A 27,830-nucleotide genomic window follows, 5' to 3' on the forward strand; every position below is an offset into this window, starting at 1 on the left:
GCTGGGGAAGTGCACAGAAAAGCAGTAAAAACTGATTTTCTGTGCAACCTCTGACTTAATATCATGGCGATATTAAGTTGGAGGTCACAAAAGTTAAAAATAAAAAAAAAAAATTTAAAATGGGCCCGCGGCTCGCGGGTTGAAAACCGGACGCTCAATATTGCTGGCGTCCGATTTCCGAACCCGTGGCTGTCAGTGGGTTTGAGAACCAACACCAGCAAAATTGAGCATCGGCTGTCAAACTCGCTGACAGCCACCGCTCCTGTCAAAAAAGAGGCCCTAGGGACACGCTAGTGTCCCTAGCGCCTCTTTTTACCGCGGGCCCTAATTTAAATAAACTTACTGAATCGCGTGCACAGGAGAGTGGCCTGTGCGCTCGCCTGCTCTCCCGTGATTTTTACTGTATCGGCCAGTAGGATAATAGAAGGACTAGGGGCACTCCATGAAGTTAGCAAGTAGCACATTTAAAACTAATCTGAGAAAATCTTTTTTCACTCAACGCACAACTAAGTTCTGGAATTTGTTGCCAGAGGATATGGTTAGTGTAGCTGGGTTTAAAAAAAGGTTCTTGGAGGAGAAGTCCATTAACTGCTATTAATCAAGTTGACTTAGGGGTAGATTTTTTTAAAAAGCGCGTTCGCGTACTTTTGTTCGCGCACCAGGCGCAAACAAAAGTACGCTGGATTTTATAAGATACGCGCGTAGCCGCGCGTATCTTCTAAAATCCTGGATCGGCGCGCGCAAGGCTGCCGATTTTGGGCAGCCGGCGCGCGCCGAGCCCCGCAGCCTGTCTCCGTTCCCTCCGAGGCCGCTCCGAAATCGGAGCGGCCTCGGAGGGAACTCTCTTTCGCCCTCCCCTCACCATCCCCTCCCTTCCCCTACCTAACCCACCCCCCCGGCCCTATCTAACCCCCCCCCCTACCTTTATCCACGGATTTACGCCTCCCGAATGGATTTACGTGAGCAGGGCTTTTAAAATCCGCCCGATAGGGAATAGCCACTGCTATTACAGGCATCAGTAGCATGGGATCTACTTAATGGTTGGGTACTTGCCAGGTACTTGTAGCCTGGATTGGCCACTGTTGGAAACAGGATGTTGGGCTTGATGGACCCTTGGTCTGACCCAGTATGGCAATTTCTTCTGTTCTTATGTTTTAGTAACAGTCAAAATTCTGAACAGAAGGGAGTACCCAGATAGAAACTTCCTAAAATGTGATCTGAATATGCTGCTTTTTTTTTTTTTTTTTTTAGGAGGAAGCAGTTATATCTTAAAGAAAGTGTATTCAGAAGCAACTTTATTTTTAAAGACATACAGAGGAATACTGAAAGTTTATTAAAATCAGCAGTCAATCTAAATACACAGCTAAACTTATTTATGAAAATATGGTTACTTTATTATGTCAAAATTGTAGTTAAAATTGATTCCTTAAGCTTACAATTTCAGAGTAATTAACTATCACATTGTAAAGTACTAGTATTGTGATTGCTGCTTTAATATAGAGTTGACCCAGGAGAACTAAGTTTGTGATCATAAGTTCACATAGTCCTGGCAGAATTTGGAATGTGTAGCACTGTAAGAAAAGATGAGTGATCAGACAAAACACATCCGTTATTTTTAATTTTAATTTAATTTAAAAAACATTTCTATACCGTTGCTAAGTTAAATATCGTTGCAACGGTTTACATGTAGGCACATATTTAATGTAGGTAAAAGTGTACTATAGTATATTCTAACAGGTGCCGTCAAAGGTTCGGTTACAGTATATCATTAGACATAGTCATTTAGCGAAGTAGTTCATGACCAATTGTACCAAGGTACTTACACTGGTAGTTTTATCACACGTAGTATTTTTAATGTGTTTCAAATTAAACTATTATGCATCACAGAATAGCACAATCCTTAAACAAACCATAGCAATAAGGGAAATAATAGAATGGTCCTATTCAAAATTTTGCATACCCTTGAATGTTTGGGCTGATAATATACACTCACATTGACACGCACAGATTGAGGTGGCAATGAAGGATAGGTATCCACACCTGTACCTTGTTTGATTGTACTTAGTGTCTGGTATAAATAGTCAACAAGTGTCTTAGCTCTTGAGAAACCCTTGTTCATTTTATCCAGGGCTTCACTGACTTTGGTGATTACTTAAGCTTGGGGAAAGCAAAAGAACTGTCAAAAGATCTGCAAGCAAAAGTAGTTCAGCTTTATAAATCAGGAAAAGGATATAAAAAGATATCCAAAGATTTGAAAAATAAACTCTGATCAAGAAGTGGAAAATTATGGGCTCTGTTAAAAACAAGCCATAGGTCAACTAGATCAAGAAAGATTTCAGACACAACTGCCAGGAAATATTGTTGGGATGCAAAGAAACACCCACAAGCAATAGCTACTGAAATATAAGCTTTTCTGAAACAAAGTGGTGTGGATGTTTCAGCATGCACAGTAAGGAGATACTTAAACAAAAATAGACTGCATCGCAGACTTGCCAGGAAAAAATCCATTGTTGCACCAACGCCACAAAACAGTCTGCTTACAATATGCCAAACAGCACCTAGAGAAGCTCAAAACTTCTGGAACAAAATAATTTAGAGGGATGAGATCAAAATTGAACTTTATGGTGACAACGATAAGCGTTATGTTTGGAGAAGGGTCAACAAGGCAATTTAGGGCCTCATTTTCCAATATCGCATGGGTAATATGTCCTGAAAGGTGTATCGCAGTGCATGACATTTCCGGACAGCCTATTTCAGGAGAGAGAGAGAGAGAGAGAGAGAGAACCTTACTATAGTGCCTATGCCCTAGACAGGTATTTGTATCCCTATGGGAGGGCCACCTACTAACTCGGGGTGGGGATTAGGTATGAGCGTCGGGGGTTGGGGGCGACTTTCGCATTCCACATGAGACGTACAGAAAGAACAGTGGTCTCTAGTGAAGATTTGCTGGCCGGAGTGAGGACGCTCACTCCAAGAAGAGGTTTGGGCAATGTTCACTCATTGGGCAATGTTCACTCATTGCCCAAACCTCTTCTTTGAGTGAGCGTCCTCACTCCGACGGCCAGCAAATCTTCACTAGAGACCACTGTTCTTTCTGTACGTCTCATGTGGAATGCGAAAGTCGCCCCCAACCCCCGACGCTCATACCTAATCCCCACCCCGAGTTAGTAGGTGGCCCTCCCATAGGGATACAAATACCTGTCTAGGGCATAGGCACTATAGTAAGGCTCTCTCTCTCTCTCTTTCTCTCTCTCTCTCTCAATAGGCTGTCTGGAAATGTCGTGCACCACAATAAACCTTTACTGCCCGCTAGCGCAGTATGTAACGCAAATGAAACGGTTGCGCCCGTAATGTCCATTGCACCCTGAGCATGCAAAGGCAGGCCAACAGAGTGACATGGACAGGGGCAGCCCTGTGACTCAACAGATGAAGCAGCAGGCAACCAGGAACCTGTTGACCTCTACACACTGCTCTAGCCAGCGAGGACAGGGCAAAAGCCTGATCGCAGGGCAAGAACACCATGGCCTGACTTGTGTCCAATCTGACTCCTATAAAGTCCAGATGGGGAGATGGGCAGAGGTGCTTTTGACCAGTCAGTCGTCCAAGTAGGGGAACAATGTACCTCCTGAGGTCCGCAGCCACTGCTGCCAGGCACTTGAAGAACCGAGGGGCTGATGCCAAACCAAATGGCAGTACTCGATATTGGTAATGAGCCTGCCCCCACCACAAAGTGAAGATACTTCTTGTGGTTTGGGAAGATCGCAATGTGGGCGTAGGCATCCTTGAGATCGAGCGAGCAGAGCCAGTCTCTTTTTCTGAGGAGCAGGATCAGGGTTCCCAGAGAGACTATTTTGCATTTTTCCCTCTGAAGGAATTTGTTCAAGGCTCTGAGATCAAGAATGGGGCATAATGCCCTAGTTCTCTTTCGTATCAGGAAATACCTCAAGTAGAACCCTCGGCTCTGTTGGTGGAGGGGGAACGGGTTCCACTGCTCCTGCCATTAGAAGGGCGGAGAGCTCTGTCTGTCTGAAGTATTTCCAGCGGAGTGGACAAACCCCACAATGGACATGGGGGAAAGTCCGCTGGGACATCCCTGAAATTCAGCCAATACCCCTGGTGCATGATTGCAAGAATCCACCCGTCTGACGTGATGTGCGGCCAGTAGTGGGTGAAGTGAAGCAGCCTGCCTCCTACAGAGGGGCATTCTGCCAGGAGTATGGCGGACTGAATAAAGTTCCCTCCCCTCCAGTCAAAACCCCTGGTGGGGGTCTGCAAGGGGGCTGGCTGGAGCCTGGGTGTGCATAGTGGTGAGAATGACCCTGGACCAGCTCGAGGGGTCCAAGTCCAGGAGGTGGGAGGGTAATACTTCCTTTGCCAAAAGAAGATTTTCTCAAGCTTTGATGAGAGGCTTTCCTGACGGAGGATGGTGGATCGGAAGTACTAGCCAATAACTGTTGAAGGGTCTTATGGTGATCCTTCAATCGGGTTACTGCATCTCTGACCTTGTCCCCGAACAGATTCTATGCTGTCAAGGGCAAATCAGCTAGCTTCTCCTGGACTCCAGATGAAGGTTCGGAGCCAGGCCATCCTAAAGGCACCAATGCCCACTGCAGCCTCCCTAGCTGCTGTTTCAAAAACATCGTAGGTAGACCTCATTTTGTGTTTTCCCACCTCCAGACGCTGTTGTACCACAGCAGAGAACGCCTCCTGCTGCTGCAACCACTCCGCCAGTTCCTGGACCTGTTTCCACATGTTCCAATTGTATTGCATCATATACAATTGGTAGGAGGTGATGTGGGCAATAAGCATAGCGCCCTGAAACACCTTCCTACCGAGGGCATCCAGCTCCCTTTGATCTCAGCCCGGAGGGGCGGAGGCATGCGTGTGGGAGCGCTTGGCTTCTTTGAGAGCGGACTGCCTCAACACCTATTGGTGAGGGAAATGTTGCCTCTCAAATCCCAAAGCCTGTTGAACCAAATAGATGGTGTCTGCCTTCATAATGACTGAAGGAACTGACATCAGATGTTCCCAAATCCTCAAGAGATGTTCCTTGAAGATCTCATGGACTGGGACGCCACCACCTTCTTTGGTGCATTGACAAACTGGGGAACTTCCAGCATCTTGTGTCACGCATCCTCCTCCATGAGGAGTTGGAAGGGAATGGCTTCGGCCATGGCCCAGACAAATACTGCAAAGGAGAGGTCCTCTGGAGGAGACCTGCATCTCTCATCTGGTGACGAAGGCTCCAAGAGAAGGTCACCAGAGTCCTCAGGAGTCCGAAGTATCTCCCCAGGGGTCACAGGGGCTCTCTTCCTCGCTGAGGTCCCTAGGGGGCCTGCTCGGGTGGACCCTGTCAGAGCTGCTCGGTGGCTTCGAGGGCAGCAAAGGCACTGATGGTAGGGAGATTCCCAATGTCCCAGGCACAGGCTTGGGGAACCATGGCTGCAGGACCAAAGGACCCGAAGGTGCCTGTGGCTGCAGCACATCTTTCTCCTTGGAGGACCCAATAATGGGAATTGCTCTGGAAGAGGAAATTGGTAGTCGCTGGGGAACCAAGAATCCCCTGGGCACCGGCTGTGTAGGAAGGTCACTAAGGAGGACATCCAGATGCTTTAGAAGAGGCGACAACAGAGAAGGTGCAGGCTTTGGCACCGGTATAGAGGCTGGTGCTGGGGGGCAGTTCAGTCCCCTCAAGGGCTTGGATCACCACACTCTGTACCCTACAGTCCAACTCCAGAGAAGCCAGGAATGATGGAGGGGGAGGATGCAGCTTCACCGGAACCTCGAGGAGGCTCGGTGCCCGGCCCTGATATCAGTGGGGAATGCCTGGGACTCGCGGGTTTATCAGAGGATGGGGCCTCTGCACCATGGGGTTGCTTCAGTGGTGGCATGGCAGCATCCAATGCCGCACCAGATCTGGAGCCGTTGCCGACAGTGCTTTTAGGATTTCCCACGATGCTTGGCCTGCTCCTTCCCCGGCACAGAGGACGATGAAGATCCTGATGCTTTCGAGAGCATCAGTGTTGGAGAGGGCCTATCACAGGCTCCTCTTTCTTGGGACAATCCTGCTGGGGTTATAGAGAGGGACAACGTATTTATGGGCACCCTTTGGCCCCCGGGTGTCGATGTTCCCTATGCCGGTGTGGGTGGAGTAGACTTTTTAGAACCAAAAAGCTTCTCCATTTTGTCCAGCCAAGCACAACTGTCTTTGGGGGTCATCTGATCACACCGCTGACACCCTTGAACGTTGTGTTGCCCCCAGACAGAGGATATAGATCTTTTGCGGATCAGTAATCGACGTGGTCCACAGGCACCGTGGGCACCACCGAAAACCGAACGTCATGAAAAATAACCGGTGAGCAGTCGATGGCCAGTGGCCACCAAGAAGCAGCACGTCAGGAATTGACCACAAGAAGGCAAAAAGAAAAACCTACTATGCACTGATCGTAGACGGAGGACCCATCGCTGAAAAAACAAGAAATTCTAAATGAGAAAACTTTTGAAGAGCAGAGCTCCAAAATCGTGAGGCAACTAACACCATGGAAAAAAAGAAACTGAAGAGGAGACTCCCCATATGTGAGGACTACCATCCTTCTTGTCCTAGGAGAAAATTTTTTTTATGTGGGTGGGTGGACAGAAGGGCTCACTGCTCAGCCCACTGTACTCGGGAAGTTTAGCTCCTGCTCTGAACTAGGAGTTAAATTTCTTCTTGTAAAAGGAGTACAAACGTGTCTGTCTTTTAGCATGCCTTCTTGCAATACAGGGTAATAAATTCATTGCTAATAAGTTCATTACCCTGCAATCTGCATGCAGACATGCTAATCTTAGCACAGTTTACTACTCCTTTACTTCATGTTTTTTTAATGCTAAAACTGCAGTTTCATACTGGGAATGTGTTAGCGCTGAAAAGCTCAAGCTAAAATGGGAGTAAAAAGCCACACTAGAGTCAGTGCAGCATATTACGTCCCTTAGATTGAACTGGCATCACAGCTTGAGTTTGCTTTATGCACACCCAGATACTGATAATGTTCTCAGAGTGACTTTGCAAGTATGAAAAGGAATAATGAACCTCTTGCGTATTTACTTGAGAAAAATAATGCATTCCATCTCATGAAGAAGGGCCTCCCTTAAATTACTTATCACATATTCGTTATCTGCCCATCTCTGTTCAGGATCCTGAAGATCATCTTTTCAAACTAACAGGCATTTATCAAATTGCATTATGGCATTTTCACATGCGTTAACGTGTTTTCGCTTGCGAAAAATACCTTAACGCATGCGAAAATGCCTTAACGCACATGATAAGCACCATAATGCATGGCACAATGCAAATTATTAAAAGGGGAGGAGTTCAGGGTGGAATTTCCGAAAAAGTGGGCTGGCTTCGCACTTTGTGAAGCCATAACGCATAGTTTTAACGCCAAAAATAACTACACTTTTTTCAATTGTGTTAAGCTGTGCGATATTGTGTTATGCCCATAACACAATTTGTGATTTTTTTTCACAAATTCTGTTTTGGGCATTTTTAGGCGGGGGGAGGGTCAGAGATGTGGGAAGAGAGCGGGGGAAAGGAGAGAGATGAGGGAGGAGGGACAGGAGGGAGAGGGGCGGGAAAGAGATGTTACCCAGTTAGAGTACACCAAGCTAGGGTGAGAGAACATTGTACAAATCTCAACTTTATGTGAGTTTCCTCACACTGAATGACATCAAATCTTCACCAGAGTGTACTGTTCTGTTCGTATGTCTCACTCTGCATGTAAAAGTGGCCCCTAACCCCTACAGGTACCTAAACCTCACCTCAAGTTACTAGGTGGGCCTCATATAGAGATATAAATAGCTGACTACTACAAGGGCCTTGTAAGTCTCAGTCTCTCTCTCTCTCCACCCCTCCCCCCGGTGGTGAAATGAGCACTTTGCAGCTAGGAAAATGCAATTATGTAGGAATTATTGTAATGTGTGAAAAGTTAACGCACTTAGTGGTAATACTTATGCATAAGAACATAAGAAATTGCCATGCTGGGTCAGACCAAGGGCCCATCAAACCCAGTATCCTGTTTCCAACAGAGGCCAAACCAGGCCACAAGAACCTGGCAATTACCCAAACACCAAGAAGATCCCATGCTACTGATGCAATTAATAGCAGTGGCTATTCCCTAAATCAACTTGATTAATAGCAGTTAATGGAATTCTCCTCCAAGAACTTATCCAAACCTTTTTTGAACCCAGCTACACTAACAGCACTAACCACATCCTCTGGCAACAAATTCCAGAGCTTAATTGTATGTTGAGTGAAAAAGAATTTTCTACGATTAGTCTTAAATGTGCTACTTACTAACTTCATGGAATGCTCCCTACTCCTTCTATTATTCGAAAGTGTAAATAACTGATTCACATCTACTCGTTCAAGAGCTCTCATGATCTTAAAGACCTCTATCATATCCCCTCAGTTCAAGCCATTCATAATGGCTCCAACACATGCCTTGCTTCCTATGTCCCTGTTCAGATGTGCATGATCTCCCCTCAATTGGTTACTTTAATGGAAAAGTTTCCACATTTTTTCTTCCTAGATGTAAAAAAAATGTTAAACTGAAATGCCAATTTTGTCTGTCTTTATCTGTGAAACAGGAGAATCCAGAGCTCTAATACACAATTTTTCTAAAAGAGAGACTCAATTGTGGCGAGTCTAGCACACCAGTTGCTGCTAGCAGGGGAAAGAGAAATGTGAATTTGCGTGGGAGGCACTAATTACTAGATTCATCTTCCAGTTGTTCTTCATTTACAGATACTGAAAAGAAACAGAATAAACAAAGGTACCACACACAGTAAAATCTCCAAAGCCATGTAAAACCCGTAGGCATTAAATTTATTAAATGATGCAACAGAATTCTTTATTTACAATAGCATTATTTAACATCAAAGAAGCAATAGCATCAGCAAAGCAATATTAACTTGCATAAATGTATTTAAAATTTCTCTGAATATATCTACCTTTGCATAAACTGCTCACACTATAGAAATACAAACATCAATGCAGGTGAACAAGGAGATGTTCAGAATGAACTCTGTTTTGAAAATAAATCACAACCTGCAGTACTGTAAGCTTTCTCCTGAAGAACCATAGTTTATATATTGCTTAATTTTACCCTTGTATAATCTTTTCATTTACACACATTTCAGATGCAACTTCATGAGGAACAACTGTACAAATAAAACTCACAACTGATCAAAAACAAGTAAAGGACAGTTTAATGTTTAAGGAAATGTGTCCATCACCTTTATGCAACAGTAAGTTAAGTGATGGTTGCACTTATTCCAAAATTGTACACAATTCACTATACAAATATAATACATCAGACAGCTAGTAGGAATATACAAGACTTAAAAACAGATCTAAGGCATTATGCTAAGTTTTAGCATTTTGAGGTTCTTGCACATAACTTTACCTATACTAAAACTGAAAAAGGATTTTTTTTTAGTCTTCAAAGAAACACCAGGGAGAGAAATCTAATTAAAATCAATATAGGAACTCTGTGCAGAGAACGAGTATGCTCTGAGATGGCAAATTACCATACGTATATTAGAAAACTTGTTAAATTCATACCAACAAGTAATGGCTTAAAGTTGCATTTTAAAACTGATTGTGTATCTTTGGGTTCTGCAAGTGAAACTATGCCACAAGTTTCATACATTAAGCCCATATGAATTCTGTTTTTAAAATTACAGATTTTAAATTTCTATTATACAAACTGCAAAATCACTGCTTCCAGTTAACATGGATCAAAGGGACTACTGATGATGGTGGTAAAGGGGTTGGGGAAGCAAATTTCAAACTTTTGGAGTACAAATTAATGAACAGCTCATTCCATTTTTGCTTAAAGTTACCACACTATAAAAATATTAAAATGGGGGGAGGCGCCCTCAAACACAGTTTAGGTATGTATGTTTCACATTATACATCTTTCACATTTTGCAATATAATGAGAATGCTGATTATTTGTTCTAGTAACAAATCGCAATAAAAAGTTCACTAACAATTTACTGTTACAGGAGGTGGAAATTACTGACAGCAAAGGGAGCTATCTAGACTAGTTTTTGTACTGATCAATATGATCGGAAAACTCCTTCACCCCTCTTTTTGGATTCACTGGCTTGATACAATTTGCAATACGGTTGGCCCCTCTCACTCAGTGTCCCACTTATAAAACTGTTTAAAGCACTAACTGAAAACATCAGAAGAGCTTTTCCATCTTTCATATGGGATCAATGTAAAATATTTGATTTCTAATCTGGTAACACGAATATAAATATGCTATATTAGATATGAGTTGACAGACCATAAATCCAACTGGTACAAACAGTTAAAAAAACAGACACTACCTTTGTGTAAAATCAAATTCCCCTACAATGAATATAATTTTATAAATAAAATGTACAGCATGTCCAATGAAAGCAGATCATATGAAAATTGAGGTTATCAGCTGATGAGATACTTGTGGAAGTAGGATGATGATTCCACTGACTGAGTACATCCATTTGCGATACACAAGTGATGGTCGATGACAAATACTTTTTATCATCTTGTGCCACAATGTTTCTCCTTGAAGGATGCGTCTTTGTGTGGATGTCTGTGATTTTCTGCGCCAAACCCATTAAAATCAGGGGCATTTTGAGCAGTCTTTAGCACGGGTGTATGTGCACATGTCATATAAATGCCTACATCAGACACAAAGTAATTTTAAATTTAACCCTGTGGCAAACGAACAATCAAACCACAAGGGGGAAAAGTTGCTCCCTAAGATATGGCTAATAACATTTTATAAAATGGCTTGATACACAAACTTTTGACAAGAACAAGAAAATGCACTGAGCAATATAGAGAGTAATAGCCAATTAAAACTCATTCACATTTTGTATGTACTGCGCATTACTCACAAACTGATAGTAGTCAGTAAAAGACTCCAACTACAGTGGCTAAGAAGAACTACCACAAAATGACCTGCCTAGAAACATTAAGTTCTTCTACATTTCATTAAAGAGAACGCACAAAGGAAAACTTGGGTTTCTATAGTAGTAGCAGCAGCAGATCACAGAAATTAAATAAATGACTTATGAGCAGGATTGCAATATTGAGAAACAAAACTTTAAGCCTACGAATAAGGTCTACTCAAGGCATTGTGATCCTTTAAAAAACCCTGTCAGGATACATACTACTGTGAAGATATCTAACTTAATACTGAAGTACCTCATTTTGAATAATCTCCATAAACTTACCTGAAACAACAAAATGTACACAAGTAGAATGTGCATGTTGTCAACTTAAATTATTGCTTCTTTACATAGAAACTGAATTATGCCTTATAAAACTGCCTTAGATTTATACTGCCAGTAAAAAGAAAAAAAGGAGGGTGGGCAACTGTAGTGACATCTGCAATTAATCTCTCAGCAAATCAACACCTGACTATTCTGTTTTTTTTTTGTTTTTCCCAATTTGGGGGATAGGAGATGAAAGGTGAACAGAAATGACTTGCATTGAAGTAGGTGCAATTATTTTTTCTGAGAATGTCTTGATTCTGCTGCAATTTTCTGCCATTTAAGTGCATGGAGGATCAGAACCTGCACAAACTGAACAGTTTCTTCAACAGAGGATTGCCTGCAGTTTCCACCTTTACATTACACAGAAAGCCAAATGGGGAACTCCAGGGCAGCCAAATCAAATCGACTTATTGAGGCAGCCAATTTCACCAAATTGAAACTAATATAGCCTGTTCTCTAAAACCATGATTTGTGTCAACTCAGTTTTTATGAGGTAAAACAATAAATGTCTTACTTACAGGTTATCTCAGTCTGTTTTATTATTTGAAACCCACTGAAAAGTAATTTGTATAGCTTTCTACACAATAATTCTGCTTACCTGATATCACATTGATCCTTTTCAGCCCTCATTGTCTACATCGCCCCCATAACGTCCATCAACTACTCCACCCCCCCAAAAAAAACAATTATATTTATAGGTTTTTGTTTAGAACCCTGTTCATACAAAACTGAAACCTCTCAAACCAAATTTTATAGGCAAAAAACAAGGTTAGAAACCAATGTCAGTCAGCGAACAGAAACAGAACAAGAATGGGGTTTTCCTTCAATACAAACATTTAAATACATTCATCTCACATGGTTTATGAAACTGCCTGTCCGCATTTACTTTGCAGGAAAGATCTAAGTTGCACTAAGGTGAATGCAGTGAACAAACTGAACAATTGTCTCCAGACTGTCAGAAGAGGCTGCTCCCTCCAGCAAAAACTGGGTTTGCTTCTATTCTGTCAGGCAGAGAGGACTATCCACAGAGTCGGGCTTTCTGTAGCCGAGGCGTCTGCTCAAAACATGCCAGCGCACTTCTTCAGACTGGAAATGCTTCAAACTGGTAGGCATGGTCAGGTCAAGAAAGACATCAGCAATTTTCAGCATCAGCAGTATTTCTAGAAAAGCAGGGAGACAGCACACAATTAACTTCACTGAGAAGCTAAGACATATTGGTGAAAACAATACACTTGCACACCACTTCAAACAGGAAAAACTCCATGTTTGAAAATGTACAAATTACCAAAACAGAATGCTGTAAATAGGTTTCCTTTTCTTCCAAGCAAATCTATGCTTTCCTGCCCCCCCACACTTACAAAGCAACGAGGCAGAAATGATATCTCTGTAATACAAATGATTGTTTAAATATAGAAACTTTTGGGATTACAGTGGTCCTATAATTCCTGAAAAAAAGCTTACATTTTATAAAAGTATATCCATACCTAATTCATTAGCCTTTGGTTTTCCATTATTTAAAGATTTTAAAGTCAAAAAGATAATCCATTCTGATGATTCTTGCTTTTAAAAGAACTGAGTGCTCACAATTTTACTTTGCTATCCAAAGTTAGTTAAAATCAAATTTGCTGCACTAATGGCTAGGTAATTAATTATTCATCCAACTAGTTACAACAATACTGTAAGATTGTAAATCAAGGAAACTCTCTACTTAGAAAGTGACAGAAAACCTTCCATGTTCTAGTCACTCTGGAAATGAGTTTTATTGTTAAATATTTATATCATCGCCATGAGCCTTAAAAGCATCATTTCTTAACATATCAAAGCCCTGTGCAAATGTAACATGCAACACATTAAGAAATATTCAAAAGTGAGGTTAGATTTGTAAATATTCTAAGATTTTACCTATAGGAAAGTTTCAATAAAATGCAGCTTACTCCTTGGGCAGTTACTGATTACAGTTAGGCTAGAGTAATCAATCCCAGTTTTTGCTTCCTTCACAGCATGAAGGACTTCAGGTTAGTATGGAAACATCACAGCACCAGAATAGCTTACTTTCACTGTAAAAATATTTAGCTAAAATCCTAATGCCTACCTTTTCCTAAATACAAAATGTGAAAAGCTGCATTTAACATGGGCGTGGAGCTAGCAATAGATACAACCTCTTAGAAACTGAACTGCACTGAAAGTACTGAATATGTAAGCAAAGTTCTATAAATTAAGTTGCTAATTATTAATCCATTTAAAAATGTATGTGGTGGTCAGGAACTTTACCTGCTACTCACCTATGTCCTAGTAGAGAGCCACATTTTAAAATGTGTTAAAATAAGACTTGTGACATTACTGGTACTTGCAACTTTTATTAAATTACTGCACTATTTGCAATATTTTGATAAGGCAAAAAAATCCAACATTTACCTCATACATATTGCTTTAATACTCCACATGGTTTATTTATTTTTTGTCAGGCAAACATGTCTTTGTTCTATCTACAGGGATGACGAAATTTATCTTTGACAGCTTACCAACAGGCCGATACAGTACAGTGCGCTCCAACGGAGGGCACAGTTAGCCTGCTATTGGATGCGCGTTTTCCTCCCCTTACTGAATAAGGTACTGAATAAGGGGTAAGGGAAAACGCGCGTCCAACCCGCGGTACCTAATAGTGCCCTCAACATGCAAATGCATGTTGAGGGCACTAATAGGTATGCGCGCGGGATACAGAAAGTAAAATGTGCAGCCAAGCCGCACATTTTACTTTCAGAAATTAGCGCGACCCAAAGGTAGGCGCTAGCTTCTGCCGGCACCGGGAAAGTGCACAGAAAAGCAGTAAAAACTGCTTTTCTGTGCACCCTCCGACTTAATATCATGGCGATATTAAGTTGGAGGTCCCGAAGAGTAAAAAAAAAGTTAAAAAAAAAAATTTTGAATTCGGCCCGCGACTGTCGGGCCAAAAACCGGATGCTCAATTTTGCCGGCATCCAGTTTCCAAGCCCGTGGCTGTCAGCGGGCTCGAGAACCGACACCGGCAAAATTGAGCATCAGCTGTCAAACCTGCTGACAGCCGCCGCTCTGGGCTAAAAGGAGGCGCTAGGGACGCGCTAGTGTCCCTAGCGCCTCCTTTTCCCCGTTTCTACCGCACCAACTCATTTGAATACTGAATCACGCGCACCGGCGAGGGGCTGGTGCGCGCGCCGGGAGAGCGGGTGTTCATGCGCTCTCCCGCGGACTTTACTGAATCGGCCTGTAAACTGGTCTCCAGAAGAAAGTTTTGGATTTCCCACACTTGGGAGACATTGCCTGCATTTCTTATGGTACTAAATGCTGAAGCACTCTATATTAACATCCCTCAACAATACGTCCTTTCAGAAAAAGCAGAGGCTCTGGACACCAGGATTTGTCGTGGAGTTCCGACATATGCTTTGATTAAAATAGCAGACATTTCTTTTAACAAAATACTTCTTTGCTTTTGATTATAAATATTTTCAACTAATTAAGGAAATGGCTATGGGGTCAATGAAGGCTCCTGATTTAGCTAACTTAAAGATAGCAGCTTTTGAAAAGAAACATCTACAATCTAATCCTTGTGCTTCAGATCTCCGATTATGCAAAACATATATACATATCTTCATTTTATGACCAGGCTTATTTGCTGAAATACATTTTTTTGCATTGTTGATTGACTACTAGAAATACTCATTTACATTTTACAAACATGTTGTTTTTCATTGTATAAGTTGTCTTGCTTTATTGATTAGGAAAACACCAGGAATCTTTCATTTGAAGCTGTCCTAAAACATTTAAAGAAATCCTACCAACTGAACAGTTTTTATGATTCAGACACATCTGTTCCACCGATGACATTTTTTTTTAGCACAAGCCCAAACATTATACCATTATTTTCAATGGAGAGATTTCACCCTGTACTGTATTATGTGGGCTTTTAAATGTGACCTCCACATTCAATGAGAATAGAGAAATTACTTACCTGATAATTTCGTTTTCCTTAGTGTAGACAGATGGACTCAGGACCAATGGGTATAGTGTGCTCCTGTTAGCAATTGGAGACGGAGTCAGATTTCAATCTGACGTCAGCACTACATATACCCGTGCAGGAAGCTCTGCTCTTCAGTATTCTTCTTGAAAAGCAATTGTGGATATATGTGTGTTTGGATAACTTGATTAACTTGGTTAACTTGATTAACTTTGAACTGGTTGATGTGATTTTCAGCTGGAAACCGCCAGTGAACTCAACCAAGAAACACAGACACCCGGCAACTATGCCGGTGCCCAGAGGGCTCGGAGCAAGGTGTCAATTACTGCCCTTGAGTATCTGCTCTTCTTCAGGCGAGTCCTCTCAATGGCCAGACCATAAGAGAGAATCGAGTTGGGTCTTTGTGAAGGATCGGTCTTTGCTGGAGCAGGTCCCTGTGTGGAGGTAGACACAGGGGATTCCCCACCAGAGGTCTTCGCATGTCTGCGTACCACGGCCTTCTTGGCCAGTCCAGGGCCACTAGAAGTACTAGCTCTCTGTGGTGTTCTATCTTGCGGATGATCCCACCCAGTAGTGGCCATGGCGGAAAGGCGTACAGCGGGTCTTCCTGTGGCCAGTTTTGGACGAGGGCTTCGATCCCCTGGGATTGAGGGTCTTGTCTGCGACTGAAGAACTTGGGTGTTGGACCGGGTTGCCAGAAGATCCATGGCTGTGGTTCCCCAGCGGTCTGGGTCTAGACTTTCTCTGCTGAGGTAATCCGCAGTGATGTCTTTTCCCATGATGTGGGCGGCCGAGATCCCTTGCAGGTTGCTTCCGCCCATGTAATTAGGACGTCTATCTCCATGGGCACCTGTTGGCTTCTGGTTTCTCCCTGGCGGTTGATGTAGGCCACTGTTGTAGTGTTGTCCTACATGAATCTGACAGCTTCTCCTCAGAGTCTGTGATTGAATTGTAGGCAGGCTAGTCTGACTGCCCGGGTGTCCAGTCTGTTGATGTTCTATCCTGGCTCTTCCTTGTCCCATTGCCCCATGGCCATCAGTTCCTGACAGTGGGCTTCCCACCCTCGCAGGCTCGCATCCATGTCAGTGGGGATAGACTTACTCCCTTGCTCAGATGGTTTTCTTGTAGCCACCATAGGAGCTGGGTCCGTACCTCCACTGGCAACTGGAGGCGAACGGGGTAGTCCTGGGACATCGGGTTCCATCATGACAGTAGGGAGCTTTGTAGTGGTCGCATGTGGGCCCTTGCCCATGGTACGACTTCTAGGGTTGATGTCATGAGTCCGAGGACTTGTAGGTAGTCCCATACCGTGGGGCAAGCACCATTCAACAGTTTTCTTAACTGGTCCATCAATTTCCTTCTCCTTGTAGGGGGAAGAATGACCTTGTCTTGTTGGGTGTCGAATCGGACACCCAGGTATTCCAAAGATTGGGAGGGCTGCAGACAGCTTTTGGTTGCGTAGACGACCCATCCAAGGTTCTCCAGGAGGTTCTTGACTCTGGTGGTCATGTGATGACTTTCCTCTGGGGATTTTGCCCTGATCAGCCAATCGTCCAAATATGGGTGAACGAGGATTCCTTCTTTCCTCAGTGTCGCCGCCACTACGACCATGATTTTGGTGAACATCCGAGGGGCTGTAGCTAGCCCGAAGGGTAGCGCTCTGAACTGGCAGTGATGGTCCAGGATTGCGAAGCATAGGAAGCGCTGATGATCGTGATGGACCGGAATGTGCAGGTAGGCTTCTGACAGGTCTAGGAAAGTCAAAGATTTTCTCCCGGCTGTACCGCCCTTATGACCGAGCATAGGGTTTCCATGCGGGAGTGTGGTACCCTCAGGTAGCGGTTGACCGACTTGAGGTCCAGTATGGGCCGGTATGTTCCCTCTTTCTTGGGGACGATAAAATAGATGGAATAGTGTCCAGTATTCCGCTGGTGTGCGGGCACCAGTGTTATGGCCTTTAAGGCGAGTAATTTGGTTAGTGTGGTTTCCATTGCCGTCCTCTTGGAGGAGGAATGGCAGTGAGATTTCACAAATTTGTCTGAAGGGATGCTGTGGAAATCCAGAAAGTATCCCTTTCGAATGATGGTTAGGACCCATTTGTCTGACGTTTTCTCGACCCATCTTTGGTAGAATCGAGCAAGCCTGCCCCCTATGGCTTCTTCCTGTGGATGGGTCTGTTGATTCTCATTGTGGGGTGCGGCTGAGGCCTGGACCTGAGCCGGCTACCCTCTTGTTGTTTGTTCCGAAAGGACTGGCCCCTGCCTTGGGGGTAAAGGTGCTTGGTATGTATTCTTGTACGGTCTGAAACGCTGTGATCCTCTGCCCCTGGATGTCCGGGGGAGAGGGGCGCTGGCTTCTCTAGATCTTGTCCTCCGGTAACCGAGGAACTGGAGATTCGCCCCATTTGTTGGCTAACTTCTCCAGTTCGCTGCTGAACAGGAGGGTTCCTTTAAACGGCATTCTCGTGAGTTTCGTCTTGGACGTTGCGTCAGCTGACCAGCTTCGGAGCCAGAGTTGCCTTCTGGCTGCCACAATGGATGAGATTCCCCTGGCTGAAGTGCACACCAGATCGGAGGTTGCATCCGTGAGGAAGGATATTGCTGGTTCTAATGTTTCGACGGGCATAGTTGTGTTCCTGGCCTGTGACAAGCTTGCATGTGTCACTACGGCACAGCAGACAGCGATCTGCAGTGACACAGCTGCTGCCTCAAATGACTGTTTAAGGATGGACTCTTGACGTCTGTCTTGAGCATCCTTGAGTGCCTTTCCCTCCTTCGACTGGAATGGTGGTGCGCTTTGTGACTGCGCAGAACATGGTGTCCACTTTGGGGAACTCCAGGAGATCTTTGGCTGAGGGTTCCAGTGGATATAGGGCTTCTAGGGCCCTTCCTCCCTTGAAACTGGCCTCCGGGGCATTCCATTCCAGGTCGATCAGCTGTTGTACGGCTTGCAGCAATGGGAAATGGCATGAGGCCTGACAGAGCCCGACCAGAAGAGGGTTCATCTTTGGCTCCGCTGAGGCGCTTGTGTCTGGGATGGCCAGCTCCCTCAGACTCCCAGACACGAGGTCTGGTAGTTAGTCTTTGGAGAAGAAATGCATCATGGTTTCGTATAGTTCCGCTCCTGGAGGGATTTCCCCTTCCTCCAGGGAGTCTTGATCTTCCTCCGAGGTGTCCATTTCGCCTAAGGTAAGGCTTTTGTCTGGAGGAGGCACGTCTCTGGGAGGCTGAGAAGGGCCTGGGAGGTTAGGGTCCTCTAGTGGAAGCTGTGGCATCGGTGGCACCGATTATGCCTGGACGAAGGTTTGCAGACCCTTAAAGAATTCCACCTAGGAAAAGGTTCCTGGGTCTATATTGAACCCAGCGGCATTCCCGGAAGGCCCCGTCTGGAAGGTCGAGCTGGGGATAGAGAGGTCCAAGGTACTATCAGTGGATCCGGATTCCTGTACTGGCTGGGGGGGACCTTGCCCTGGTTCTCCCAGAGCCGTCTCGCACTGTAGGCACAGGGCAGTGGCCTCTTCATGCTGCGCAGCTCTTATGTGGCAGGCTGGGCAGAGGGCTTGTGCTTTGGCTTTCTTGGCTGGTGGTGCCATGGTTTGTGCATGTAGAGGCATTCAAACCCAGTCTATCCGTTTATATGCGCGCGCCGGGAGTTTAGATATGTGCTCCGGGTGTGCCGAGGGTGTGCGTGTAGGCAGCGAAGATATGCGTGCAGGCTGGTCTGTGCGCTTACGGGGATGCGTTATATGCCTGGCACCCTCGTGCGCCTCGCTGTGCGCACGGCACCTATGCGCACGGCTCAGTTAGGCAGACAGTACAGCGATCAAGGGGGGGAATGGCGCCGGTGACCAAGCGATTAAGATGGCGACCCCCCCCCGGAGGGTCTCCACGTGGGAGGATGGGCGATCTGTGCGGCTATCCGAGCCTCAGAGATCAGAGACTTAAGGTTTTCTACCTTACCTTGTCTCGGCGCTTCCCGGTCTCGTGCTGGGCGGCTCCGGCTGTGGGGGGGAAAGGAAAATAGCTTCACCGTCGCACTCGGTCTTGCACCTGCTGCCTCTCAGCCGCTCCCTCCTGGGGGCTAAGTCCACGCTGGGAACCGGCTGCCAGACCGAGGCTTACCTCTGAGGGATCTCGGAAATCACCTCAGGAATTCTGGACTGGGGAGGGTCCCTTCGGTATCACTGCAGGAGAGCAGGGCTCATCTTATAGAGGTAAGATTTTGGAATTTTCTTTCTTCTTTTTGGTTTGGATTTTCTAACGCTGTGCAAGCATGTGTAGAGTCCCAAACTGCTATGGAGACAGAGAAATACTGAAGAGCAGAGCTTCCTGCAGGGGTATATGTAGTGCTGACATCAGACTGAAATCTGACTCAGTCTCCAACTGCTATCAGGAGCACACTATACCCATTGGTCCTGAGTCCATCTGCTACACGCTAGGAAATACTGTCATATCCCCTCTCATCTCTTTTCCAAACTGAAGAGCCCTAACCTATATAGCCTCTCCTCATAGAGTTCCATCCTCTATCATTTTTCTTGCTATCCTTTGCACTTTTTCTAGTTCTGCTAAGTCTTTTTTGAGATGGGGTGACCACAACTGCATATAATATTCAAGATGTGGTCACACTACGTATCAATATAGACACAACATATTTTCCATTTTATTCTCCTTTTTGGATCACTCCTAACATTTTATATGCTTTTTTATTGCCGCCTCTGAGCTGAGAATTTCAACATATTGTCCACAATAACTCCAACAACCTTTTCCTGGGCGGAGACTCCTAATGTGGAACCCAGTACTGGGTATCTGTGGGTAGGATTATTTTTCCCTATGTGCATCACTTTGCAATTGTCCACATTAATTTCATCTGCATTAGACATCCAGTTCCCCAATCTAAAAAGGTCCTCCCAACCATCAGCTTCCATTTTGATCAATTTAAATAACTTTGTGTCATATACAAATTTGATAACCTCTCTCATTACTTTTCCAGATCATTTATGTCTATATTATACAGCTCCAGTCTCAGTACTGATTGATCCCTGGAGCATTCCACTATTCTTCTCTCTCTATAGGGAAAACTAACCATTGAGTTCCACTCTCCGTTTCCTAACTTTTAACTTAGTGATATTCACTTTTAGTCACTGAGGGCTGCAAATGACTCATGCTTTCAGGATATTTTTAGTAAATATGCATGAGATAAATTTACAAACAATTGAGGTGGGATACATGCAAATTTATCTCATACAAATTCATTAAGGAAAAAAACAGATCCATTTGCATCTCTCAAGGACTGAAATACCAGTCCTAGTTATTGTTTAACCAGTTACCTACCACAGTAGGATTCTGCCTACCTCGCAAATTTATAATTTCTTGAGTTCTCCCATAAGGGAATTTGTCAAATACTTTCTGCAAATCTAGATTCACTATATCAACCAGCTCATTTTTATCTACATTATTTTTTTATTTATTAGAGATGTGAATCGTGTGCCAGATCGTCTTAACGATCAGATTCGGCTGGGGGGGGGGGGGGGGGAAATCTGATTGTTAAGATATGTGAATTGGAATCGTTTCCGATTCCAATTCACATCGCAAATTTTTTTTTTAGGGAGGCCCGTGCCGCTAAAAAAAACCAAACCCACCCGACCCTTTAAATCGACCCCACCCTCCCGACCCCCCCAAAACCTTTTAAAATTACCTGGTGGTCCAGGGGGGCCTCGGGGAGAGATCCAGGGGGGCCTCGGAGAGAGGAGAGATCCAGGGGGGCCTCGGGGAGAGATTTCCCGTTCCCAGGCATCAGCTGTTCTAAAAAAAATGGCGCCGATGCCCCTTTGCCCTTACCATGTGACAGGGTATCTGTGCTATTGGCTGGCCCCTGTCACATGGTAGGAGCACTGGATGGCTGGCGCCATCTTTAAAGATGGCGCCGGCCAATGGCACGGATACCCTGTCACATGGTAAGGGCAAAGGGGCATCGGCGCCATTTTCTTTTAGAACAGCTGATGCCTGGGAACAGGAAATCTCTCCCAGAGGCCCCCCTGGATCTCTCCTCTCCCCGAGGCCCCCCTGGATCTCTCCCCGAGGCCCCCTAAGGCCCCCCTGGACCAGGTAATTTTAAAAGGTTTTGGGAGGGTGGGTGGGGTCGATTTAAAGGGTCGAGTGGGTTTTTTTTTTTTTTTAGCGGCGTGGGCCTCCCTAAAAAAAAAGGGTCGGGAGGGTGGGGGAGGCTAAGGGGGGTCGATTTAAAGGGTCGGGTGTTTTTTTTTTTTTTTTTTTAATCGGGCCATCGGCGCCATTTTAATTAGTGGCAGCCAAAATGGTGCCGATGGCCCGAGAGCGGGAGATGGCGCCGGGACCCCCCCACTGGACCACCAGGTAATTTAACATTTTGGGGGGGTTCGGGAGGGTAAGTAATTGGTTTTAAAGGGTCGGGGTGGGTTTAGGGGTTGTTTTGGTGTGCCGGTTTTCCCGCCCTCCCCCAAATAATTCCCGTGCCCTATTTAACGATACAATACAAATGCCCCTGACGATAAATCGGGGGCATTTGTATTGTATCGTGCACTCTAACGATTTAGGACGATTTTAAAATTATCTGATGATAATTTTAATCGTTCAAAAACGATTCACATCCCTATTATTTATACATTCAAAAAATTCTAAGAGATGCATATTTAGAGGCATTTAGCTGGATAACGATTATCCGGCTAAATGACAACTTTTTAATATTTCTTCTACTTATCTGGCTAAATTTTAGATGGATTACTCATTATCCATTTAAGATTTAGCCAGTTAATGTAAGGGCATTTCTGGAAGGAGTTAAATTAACCAGCTACATTTTATTTTAATTTTATTTATTGGTAAACTATAACTGGCTAAATTAGTTGAGTAACTTTAGGCCTGCCCCAGAGCAGGCCTAGTTATCCAAGTCTTGTGGCTGAATAGTCTGGCACTTAACCGGATATCTTAAAAAGTTATCCGGTTAAGTGGCACTCACATAGTTGCCAGCCTGATTTCTACCACCCCCCCCCCCCCCCCCCAATTACAAATGTGTAAAACCCCTGCTGGCAAAGGACCTCCCCACCAATCCCTGTGAATGAAAACAAATAAATTATTGGCACCATCCCTCCCTCTCCATCTCCAGTAAATAGTTAAAAAAAAATTATATATATATATAGCCTCCTCACCTCACCCCCAAGTCCGCCTGCCAACCCAGTACTTCACTGTAGCCTCTTTTTGAGGCTCCCCCCGTATGCTGTGATCTTGGGTACTTCCAAATTGGATTGGTGTGGAGGTGAGGCCAAACGGCAGCACTCTGTACTGAAAAAGCCTGGAGCCCACTAGGAAGCGGAGATAACTCCGATGACTTCGTGAGACCCTGATGTGTGCCTATGTATCTTTGAGATCAAGGGAGCAAAGCCAGTCTCCCCATTGCAAGGGAGACCATCTTGAGAAAACGATTGAGAGTCCTGAAATCCAAAATGAGACAGAGTCCACGGGTCTTCTTTGGAATCAGGAAATATCGGGAGTAAAACCCTGCCCCTGCTGCCCTCGAGGAACTGGCTCAACTGCTCTGGAAAGGACAAGGGCGGAGAGCTCGGAAAGAAGGACCTCCTGGTGGAGAGACTGACTCCAGGAGGAGCACGGTGGAGTGTCCTTGGGCACACTCATGAAGTTCAAGCGATACCCTCGGTGAAAGAAGGGGAGAGCCTACTGATCCAACGTGATCACTAACCAGTGATGCAGAAAGAGGTACAGACAGCCCTCCACTGATGGATACGGCTCTGAGGGCATGAAGACTAGACTTATACTCCCTCCCCACCAGTCAAAACCATGTAGCAGGGCCTGGCTGAGGCGCTGGCTAGGGTTTAGGCATCCGTAGCTGCCTGGGGCAGCCCCCTGAAGGGGACCCGCTGCAAGCATCCGCATGAAACCTGAGGCTAGTACTTCCTCTGGTGGTAAAAGGATCGTCAGATCCCTTGCCTCGCTGACCTTCTGGCCAAGGACGGAGGGTCTGATGCCCTAGCGGAAAGATGCTGGAGGGTCTCATGATGGTCCTTCAACTGACTACGGTATCTTAGACCTTATCCCCAAAGATGTTCTTTCCTGTACAGGGGAGGTCCGCAAGTCTATCTTGGACATCCGGCTGGAGATCCTAGGCTCGGAGCCAGGCCATCTGTGGGCCCTGATGCCCACTATAGCCACTCGGGCAGACATCTCAAACACATCGTATGGATTGTACCTCATGCTTCCCATATTTGAAGCCCTGTTGGACGAGTGTCAAGAATGCATCCTGCTGCTGTTGAGGGAGGCGTTCCGCCAGCTCCTGGATCTTCTTCCAGAGGTTCTGGGAGTACTGTGACATAGATAACTGGTAGGAGGCGATACGGGCTATTAACATCACCCCCTAGTACACCTTCCTACCAAGCGCGTCCCATTCGCTATGGTCGCGGCCCAGAGGGGCGGAGGCATGGATCCAGGAATGCTTTGCCTTCTTGAGGGCGAACTCTACCACCACAGACTGGTGGGGGATCTGATGATGCTCATTCCCAAGGGACTTTTGGACCAGATAAACAGCATCGGCCTTCCTGTTTACTGGGAACACAGAGATGGGGTTCTCCCAAATACAAAAGGAGCAACTCCTTGAAGATGTTGTGCACGGGCACAATGCTCCAGTTTGGAGCATCCACAAACTGGAGCAGTGTTGTTTGTAAGGTTTTGGGTGGATCCTTGGACACTGTGGCAGATGACCACGCCCACAGGGGGAAGTCCCGTGAGGGGCCACAGGTCAGGCTCAGCTTTAGGACACACAGCACAGAATTATCTTTTATTATACAGAGTTGTGAAGCCACCAGAGGTGGCAGTAGTGAGTAGAGATGAAGCCTGGCTGGGCTTGTAGTCCCTCAGGACACTGGAACAGTGATCCCTCAATGGCTGTGCTGTAGTGGAGAGAAACTGAGATAGTGAGTACAGTGGAGCATACACAGGGTTCTGGTATGGAGCCTCGTTGGTAGATTACTCACACAGCGGTTTCTCTTGAAAGATAACACAGAAGCTGGAATAGAGGCAGGCCCTCGAGGAGCGAGTACCTGGTTCCAGGGAACAGCTCTGAGAGAATCGAGATAGTAACTCACTGATGGTGTAGGCAGCGGGTTCTTCCAAGCAGAAGTGAGCTTGGGCAGCGAGTCCGGGAACATGGGCCCTCGAGGAGCGAGGACCGGTTCCAGACAGCGACCTGAAAGAAAAGAGAGGCCCCCAAGGAGCAGGTACCCCAATAGAGCAAGCCCAATTAAGGAGAGGCAGAGTAGCTAGGTACGGAGAGCGAATCCCATCCGTAAGGAGTCCCTTGCTAACTCGATTAGCTAGCAAACAAAGTAGGCTTTTGTATCTGGAATGTGTGACGACATCACAGGGGGACGCCCCTGAGGTTCGCACCAAAGAAGAAATAAGAAGCAGGGCTACGCGGTTTGCGTGCCCTATGGCAGCTGAACAACATGGCGGGATGCAGCGCCCAAGCCGGACCGGGGACGCCGGAGAGGACGGCAGGCAGACGTCCATCGACTGCGGGAGGAGTCGCCAAAGAGGTAAGGAGGGCGGAGTGGAGACGTCAAGCAGTGACGATCATAACAAGCATCTCCAGCATGTGGTGCTTAGCATCCTCTTCTGTGAGCAGCTGAAACGGAATAGACTCTGCCATGGTGCGTATGAACCCTGCAAAGGTCAGGTCCTCAGGAGGGGACCGAGGCTTCTCCTCCGGGGCAGATGGTTCCAAAAGAACATCCTCCAAAACATCAGAGGAGGACTCGGAAGTATCGTCACCCCATGGGTCGCACAAGGCTTCTTCCTCATAAGATCACTAGGGGACATGAGCGGAGGACCCGGGAACATCGGGGGAACCGAAGGCACCCAAGGCATCGACGGCAGCGAGGCACCCAAAGGGTCCAGTGCTGGAGCCGGTAGCGGCAAGATAGGTACAAGAGACCCCAAAGGCCCTGGAAGCACTGGGCCTTCCTCCTCAGAGGAGCCTGGAATCTGTATAGCCCCCGAGGGGAGAGGCACCGAAAGCTGCTGGGGACCGAGGAACCCCCGGGCACTGGCTGCATAGGGAGGATGCTGAGTAATACATCGAGGCGTTCCAGCAGCGGTGCCAGGATTGAGGGCGAGGGCATCAGAGGAGGTGCAGATGGGGCCTGCGGCTCGATGCCCTTAAGGGTGCAGAGCACTGCTGATTGCACCCTATGAGCCAGCTCCTCCTTGAAAGCCGCTGTAGGCAGGACAGGTGGAGGAGGAACAGGCACCACAGAGTCACCCTCGGAACGAGGGGAACCGGTGGCCGGCACAGACATGGGGGATCAGTGGGGAGCGTCTTGGACTCCCAGGAACACCCAAGGCCAAAGCCTGGACTCCGCGGGGCCGCTTCGGGGGCAGCACAGCCGATGCAGGCACTGACCCGAACCGGAGTCATGCTCTGATGACAATTGGTGACTGTGCTTCCTGGATCTCCTGGTGCTTGGCCCAGTCTTTTCCGGCGCCGAGGAAGGCAATTTGTCCAATGTCCTGTAGTGGGAGGACACCAACAGCGGTCAATACCTGGCTCCCCTCTTGAGAAAAGGAGCCAGAGCAGGGGTGGATACTCAAGGCTCGGTGTCCATAGATTCACCTCGACCCCATGGTGTCGACACGGCGGATGCCAGTGTGAAGGGTCCCGACTTTTTGGGGCTGAACAGCTTCTCCATTTTGTCAAGACGTGTACGACGACCCTTGGAAGTCATCTAGTTGCAGAGATGGCAACCCCGGACATTGTGTGATGCCCTCAGGCAGAGAATACAAACTTCCTGTGGATCAGTTAAAAACATGGTCTGCGGGCACTGGAGGCACTGCCGGAAACCGGAGGAAGCCAAGCTGTGCGGGCGGTGACAGACGGACACAGATGGTGAAAAACTGACGGAACCGACCGCAAAGGAGGTAACTTACCGCGCTGCCCCACTGACTGGGTGGGGGGGGGGGGGAATGGAAGAAGGGGGACCCCCATGCAAGGTGATGAAAAAAAAAATCACAAGAAACTGCAAAAAAAACCTCAGAAAACAGAGCAGAGCTCCACTACCATGAGGCAACTGCACTGCGGAAAGAAAGAGATTGAAGGGGGACCCTGCATGGATAGTGGCATGCTGGGCCTTCTCAGTGTGCCAGTCAAAGTTCCAGAAACTTTGACAGAAGTTTTCCGTGCTGGGCTCCATCTGATGATGTCACCCATATGTGAGGACTACTATCCTGCTTGTCCTAGGAGAATGTTTCTGTAGCTTGGATGTATTCCTATGTAGGTGCAGGCCTCCTTGAGGTCACGAAAAGATAGAACAGTGCCTAGTGAAATCATCAACTTTTCCTTTTTAAGGAACGTTTTGAGGTCTCTCAGATCAAGGATGGGTTTAAATCCTCTTCATTTCTTGGAAACCAGAGAATGTCTGTATTCTCTTTCTGTGTGGGATAGGTACCACTGTGCAGACTTACAAAAGGAAGGAATCTTCCAACTTACGTAGGTCCTAGTGTAGAGAGAGCCTGAATGCCATTTCAGGCAGACAATTGGGACAAATTTCTAAAACTGAAAATCTGTTAATATCCCTTACAATCTGGACCAATTTAGTGTAAACACTTCTGCTGTCTATGGGGATATGTATCTACTGTTCAACTCAATGTATGCAATAATCATATCTCTGTTTAAAGCATCACTACAGATAAAACTGTGGTGGCCCCTATAGGGGATTAAACATCCTCAAAAGCTGTGTGGAGATGTTACTCAAAGCCTTGTGCATGGCTCCTGGAAGACGAGAAGCACTTCATCAAACGATGGGAGGCCCAGGAATCCTTCAGGCATGGCTAATTTGGAACATTGGCAACCTCCACAATTGAGCCACTGGTGTGTCAAATGCATTAATGCCTCCATTTGAGGGTCTTTTTCCCATTTCAACTTATATACCATGTCCTTTGAGGTCCCTCTGGTTGCTCAAGGAGGATTGGATTTTATCCTGGCTCCTGAAAAGAGGACCACTTTGAAGAGACATGGCCACTAGCTTGACTGTGGCTGGCTCCTTGGGCTTTGCAGCAAGCTTTGAACGGAATCCACTGAGAATAAGCAAGTATGAATGCAGCAGAGGTGGGCAAACTATGGCCCAAGGGAAGTTCCAATCTGGATGGAAGTGATATCATCAGGCCAGAGGTAATGTGGCCTAGGGGTGGGGGGAGAGTACTCCCCACACTCCTGCTCCTCAGATTCTTAAGCATAGGTAGAATGTGAAGAGACTCTTATTGGACTTCAGACAGGACCAGGCCCTGTACCCAAATTTTTCCTATGTCTGGAATAGAGTCTATCCTGCCGGGGATCAAACTATTCATTATCTCTTTGCATATGCATGTTATTAAATTTAATTGGTTTATTTCTTGATTTTATCTTATTATGGTTTTTATTTTGTTCTTCTACCTTATTTTTTTATTCTAATTTGACATTAGTTTCATGTTATATGGTTTATTATGGTTTT

General features: G+C 46.0%; 1 protein-coding gene across 1 annotated transcript in view; it reads right to left on the minus strand.

Moving 5' to 3' along the window:
• Positions 1-8,837: 8,837 nt before the first annotated feature.
• NCOA2 (nuclear receptor coactivator 2) overlaps positions 8,838-27,830 on the minus strand; it is a 649,459-nt gene continuing 630,466 nt past the window's right edge. The window contains 1 exon segment of the mRNA XM_029591446.1: positions 8,838-12,473. Within this exon segment, the coding sequence (XP_029447306.1) occupies positions 12,462-12,473 (12 nt within the window). The 3' untranslated portion in view covers positions 8,838-12,461.

This window comes from Rhinatrema bivittatum, chromosome 2, assembly GCF_901001135.1.
Source record: "Rhinatrema bivittatum chromosome 2, aRhiBiv1.1, whole genome shotgun sequence".
Taxonomy (NCBI): domain Eukaryota; kingdom Metazoa; phylum Chordata; class Amphibia; order Gymnophiona; family Rhinatrematidae; genus Rhinatrema; species Rhinatrema bivittatum.